Raw genomic sequence first — 5844 nt, forward strand, 5'->3', positions numbered from 1 at the left:
AAAAATGAGAGAGAGATAGACAGAAGGAGAGAGATAGCGTAGCTGCAGGGAATCTACCTCCACAGCTTCGAACCCTCTAGACGGAAGTATACAATAGGATGAATAGCAGCAAAGAATGGCAAACGGGGTGGCACAAAAGGCACTGGCCAGCGGCGCATCGAACGAATTGACAAGGGTCAGGTCTCACCCACTGGGACCCACAGATAAGATAATCTACACCGCATCTGTGATGACGGCGGAACGGACGGGGTTACTCTCGCTCTCCTTGTGGTGCTACAATTTGACGTTGCTCATTCGGGCGTTGAAGTCGTGAATTTTGCGCTTAATCTTTTCCATGTCTGCAGGGGGGGGGGGAGGTATGCCAATATTGAGGGGTAACAGGTTAGCATAGTAACTGCCAAATTGGCTAGCACGTTAACTGGTTGGCACGCTAACTGGCTGACAGGTTAGCTGACTAGTAGGCCAACTTCAAACACCCTGCACGCGGCGCCACGGGTGAAGGAATTGACACCACTATGGTTACCTTCGTAGGCGTAAGAAAGCATATTGGACGCATAATCGTTGGAGGCGAGCGAATATTTGTCATCTGCATTCGGTGGGGAACGTGAGAAACAAAATGGGTGCCATTCACAGTTGGAGGAGAGCCAAGTGGATGAGAAACCAAGGCGCAATATTGCCTTTCGCACTCTTCGTTCAAGCGGCTAACACAGCTCACACCGCGAACACAGCTCGAAACGCTCACAGCGCTTGAACCGATTCTGCCTTACCAGCTATGGAGGCTCGCTCGAGAGATATGTCCGAGTTGCAACACAGGTAGGGGTACGGCCTGCAGAGGCTGCGGGGGTCGGGGCCGATCAGGGGCGAAGAGGTCGCCTTGGAGTATTTAAATTTAAGCTGCGTCTTCTTGCTGGCCTTCAATTTTTCCGCAAACAATTTTTCCCTCTTGACGCGAGCATTCAGGAGGAGTAGCTGGAAGGGGGACTCCATCTGTGCGATGATTTTCTTGTTGATCACGCGGACGAATTTATACAGACTGTCGATGCATCTGTACACTTTTACGATCCTTTCTTGATATTTTAAAAAATGAAGTTTCAGTATAAAGTTGAGGAGCCACTTCCTATTGCAGAAGGTAACAAAGTCATCGAGGCTTTTGGTGAAAATTTCGATCTTCGTCAAGTGTCTATATTGAAAGAGACAAGGATAAGCCTCGTTCATCCGGAGCAGGTGCATGACGCTGGACTTTTCCTTACTGGTTAGCAGCACTTCCAAACTGTTTGTGGCGTACAGGAGCCTATTCCGATTGTTTTCTTGATATGACTTCAACACGAAGAGGAACAGCCAGTCGTGAATTTTTCTCTGCATGAGTTTATTCAAAATGAAGGAAAATACCCCACAGTGTTTCAGGACGGGGGTACTCCTCTCCACTATATTTCCTACATAAGGACCCCTCAATAGGAAGAAGTATTTTAGAAGGTGCTCCTTCATCTTAAATTTGTAGAAACACTCTGCCCTGTTGATCCCCTTCTCCAAGGTCGCTTTGTCCAAGTGCTGACACAACTCATTATTGGCATACATTAAATTGTCGCACGCCACTTTGTTCTTCCTCTCCATTTGATGAAAAAAATATTTTTGTAGCTGCAAAAAGGCGTAGTACTTCTGACGATGGATCATCCTAGAAATGACTATTACTACCCGAAAGACATTCTTCTCATTGGAGACCTTTTTGCCAATTCGATTATCACGCAAACGAATGTAACCGAGGAATATTCGACGGAGGTACATCTTATACATGGTGAAGACAAAATTAGTTACATAATCGTAGTGGAATTTTAACTTGGACAAGACGAACCCTTTTATCCTTCGTTCGTAATTGGCCAAAATGCTATTCACACGAGTGAGTGAGTAACAAACAGCGTTCTTCCTCCGACTTAGGGTCCTATTATTATGCACAAAGAGTTGGAAGTAGCTACTCATCTTTCTTTTGTACAAGTTGGATAAGACGTGAAACAGAAGGAGGAGACTTTGTCGATCTACAATCTCTTGGTAGCTACTTTTCTCTTTCACTAGCAAATTGAATAGCAAATTATTTGTCTTCACTTGGTAGGTTACAAAATTCGTTTCGTAACCTTTTATCATTAGAAAGTTGAAGTAACTTTGTAGTTTTTTTCGTAAGTAGAATTGTAACTTATTTGACACGTTTTTCAATGTCCTTTCACGTTGCTTTCTTCCTTCTTCAATTTCCCTCTCGTAATCACATTTGGTCTTCAATTCAATAAAGGCGCGCTTCAAAACGTGCCTTCTGCACACCCTATCGACTACCTGCAGCAGATGCTTCAAATAGAGTAAGTAAACCCTTTTGTGCTTCTCTACCATGTAGGAGTGAACCGATTCTATGGTTAGATACTCCTTGCATCTGACTTGATTCCCTCCCCAAGTGGGTTCTACTTTGCTGCTAATCTGTTGAAACACTTCCATACTGCTCGATCGGAACAGCAAAGTGACGTTCTTTTCGTAGCCATCCTTTTTTTTAAAAATGTATACCAATTTGAATACATACCTGTCCTTCTTCTTGCTTCTCTTAACTATGCTCACGTCTAAAATGTTTCCATACGGGATGCATGTTATTATATTCTGATCATTCAGCTTAATCAGCAAATAGTTGCAGGCCAGAGTGATCACAATGGAAATATACTTCCGGAACATCAACCCAACCTTCATCTCCACTTGGTACTCGTCTTCTTCCCTCATCAGATTTCTTACCTCATCATTTATGTGTTCGTAGCAACTTTTGTTTAGCACCAGTTTGTTTAAATCTGCCCCCCGCAGGGCTTCGTCGCAGAGTAGGTTTATGGGCCCTTCTCCGAGGCGCCGCCCGAAAGGGTTCGTCCCGGAGGCGCTCACATCACCGATGCAGCTGCCACCACTGATAGGGCCGCTTGGAATGGCTGCACTCGCTGCACTCTCGTCGCTCCTTTCCTTTATCCTGTATGTGTAAATTTCTTCAAAAAAAAGTTTGTCCATTTTTAACTCTTCGATGTCCTTCACTAGGATGTCGTTGCTTGAGAAGGCCTTCTGCTCCCCCACCCCGAGGCTGCTGCACTCGGACGTCACGTCGAAGCTGTTTAATACGTCTTCGTCATTACTCGGGAGGTTCACTCGCTCGCGACTGGGGCCGTCCCCAGGAACATAACCGCTGTTGCCTCCCCTGTGGTCATCTCCACAATGCGGTGTGTACTTTTCATTACGTCGCTTACCCGGGGGGACTCTGCTCTCCCCATGGCCATCCGCCATGCAGCCTATGCGTTCGTTGCACCTTGGAATCACTTCATCGTACCGGTTCACTTCACTTTCTCCATATCGCAAGTCCCTCCAGTTGGAACAATTTGCCAGCATGTTAAACGGACTGTTGCTGTTAATTCTACGCCCGAGGTCCGGGGAAAAAAATTCTTCAGCTATCTCAGGGTGGCGTGCCCCCCGATTTTCTTCGACATTTGAGCGGGATTTGCTTGTGAAAGGGTTGCCGCGACTGCTTCGGGGGTGGTCACCACTGCGGTTGGAGCGGTTAGAGCGGCTGCAGCCCTTGGAGCGGTCATTGCCATTATCATGGTCAACGCGGTCGCTACTATCACTGGTAACCCTGCCCCCCCTGCAAGCTTCCCCTTTATTGCCCATTTTTCCACTGCACCGATTGTCCTTACTACAAATTGAAACGACACCCCGCGCGACAAGGCTCCCCCCGTGGCAACACTTTTTTTGCGCATCACTACGACAGGAGGGGGTAGCGCATGCGGTGCCGCAACAGTTGCTGGCCTGAGCGGGTTCTCTGCCCGTCACATCAGTAATCTGGTCGCTGACTTCGCCAAATGTGCTGAATGGTACAATTCCTTCGCTTTCTTCGTTTTCCCCGCTTTCTTCGTTTTCCCCGCTTTCTTCGCTTCCTCTGCTTTGTCCGCCCTCTCCGCTTCCAACCCTGGCGACGCACACTGGGCGCGCCCTATTCTTCGCGACCGAAACCGTCGTGCAATTCACACCGCCACCACTCCACTGGGCCGGGGTAATTTCCACTTCTAGTGCACTACGGGTAGATTGACACCTCATTTTTTTTTCCTCCGTTTTTCTCACTTCCCCTTTTGCGTCGCCTTCTTTTTCACTTTTCGCGTCCCCTTTCGCTTTGTTTTTCACTCCCATTTTCACTTGCTGTTTCCTCCAAACGGTCAAATTCCCCGGGTAATCGCGCAACTGCCCATTTTTATGACCTTCCAAAGAATTAATCACCATGCAACCACCCCTCGCATCATTGTAACACTGCTTCTCCTGCGCCTTCGATGACAGAAATGAATCATGTGCACTAAACACTGTGCCACTGGAAACCTCGAATGGGTTATCTAATTCTTTGATATGTTCCTCATTTGTTGGCATCTCCAAACAGCTCTGCCCAATGTGATGTTCCCCCGCTGCTCCGTTTTTATCGCTCGCTCGATTTTCCCCGTTTTCCTCCCCAGTGGTGTCTCCACTTGGTGAATTTTTAATAGATGAACAATTACCATGCCGCTTATTTGTTGATGGTGCTTCCCGCGCCACGCCAAGTTGTGCTTCATCTGCGCGGGTTGGTGATGCCACTTGGGGTTCCTCCTCAGTGACGTCTTCATTTTCATAGCTAAACGGGTTTGTAGTCCCGTGGGGGAAATTTTGGAGTAATTTCTGATGACTTACTATGGGACTGCTTCGGCGTACCCATTTTTCCGACCAATCTGTGTAGACACTTTTGCAATTTACACCCCATGGGTATTTTTCCCTGGTTCCTCCCTTCCTTTCACTGGCAAAATGCAATGTTCCTCCGCTCACGTTCTTGTAGTCAACATGCGGTGGTGCTGCCCCCATATGTGTTTGTTGGCGCGCCGCTTCGTCCATCTCTTCAAAGTGCCTACCGCGCGTAACACCTTCATCTGCATGTGATGTGTACGAGGGGATTCCATCTGAATTTCCCTTTAAGGACAATTTCTTCTTTTCTTTCTTCTTCTCCTTCTTCTTCCCCTCCTCCTCATGCGGAAGTGGCACATGGAAGGATCCATTACATCCATGAATGGGCCCCAAACGGGTTACACCTTTTAAAGGGCATATTTCTTTCGACCCAGCCTCGCAAAAGGTACCATCTGACTGGCTGTTGTGCCACTCTCTAGTAATTTGCATCCCCCATGGTGGACTTCTTCTTAGCAAAAGCTTCAACTCTTCGTTCGTTAGTGTGTACAGTTGGTCATTATGGCCAATTCTCTGATGCGTCGAATTTACACGGAGAGCGGCAATATCACAATGAATTACATTTTCACGTTTCACCAGATTTGCAACTACACCTTCTCTGTACTGAAGTTTGGGAGATAAACATTTTGACTTGGGTTGGTCACTCAGTGTGTACATTTGAAAGACTTCTTTCTTTTTCCCTCCATTATTGGTTCGTAGAACCCTTGTGTTTTCTTTCCTATTTGGGTTTTTCACGTCAACTGCAACCTCTGCCTTTTGAGTGCCTTCATTGATCTTACCCTGATACACCCTCGCGTCTGTGTGGCCAAACGCCTCTTCACTCCCACGGAATTCAGCTGATCTGATCTGAGGAACTCCTCTGTTCTTCGTTTCCCCTTGGGTTAAGTCTCCTATATCATCAATATGGTACATATGGAGCCTGCTCCAATTATCGGTAGTCATTTTTTTTTTTCTTCGGGGGGGGGATGGAGAGGAAAAAAGCAAAAGTAAATTCGCCTAACGGTACAATGTCAATTTGTTGAGAGATGCCAGGTTATATGTGATAACTTCTAACGCGCTGCTTGCGTGTATATGTGTATATAGGTG

General features: G+C 46.9%; 1 protein-coding gene across 1 annotated transcript; it reads right to left on the reverse strand.

Moving 5' to 3' along the window:
* Nucleotides 1-738: 738 nt before the first annotated feature.
* C922_02828 (hypothetical protein) lies at nt 739-5700 on the reverse strand (the record flags this gene model as incomplete). Its single annotated transcript, XM_008818427.1, has 1 exon — nt 739-5700. The coding sequence occupies one exon, from the start codon at nt 5698-5700 to the stop codon at nt 739-741; it is 4962 nt and encodes a 1653-aa protein (XP_008816649.1).
* Between the last annotated feature and the right edge of the window lie 144 nt (nt 5701-5844).

This window comes from Plasmodium inui, assembly GCF_000524495.1.
Source record: "Plasmodium inui San Antonio 1 unplaced genomic scaffold supercont1.10, whole genome shotgun sequence".
In the NCBI taxonomy this organism is placed as follows: Eukaryota; Apicomplexa; class Aconoidasida; order Haemosporida; family Plasmodiidae; genus Plasmodium; species Plasmodium inui.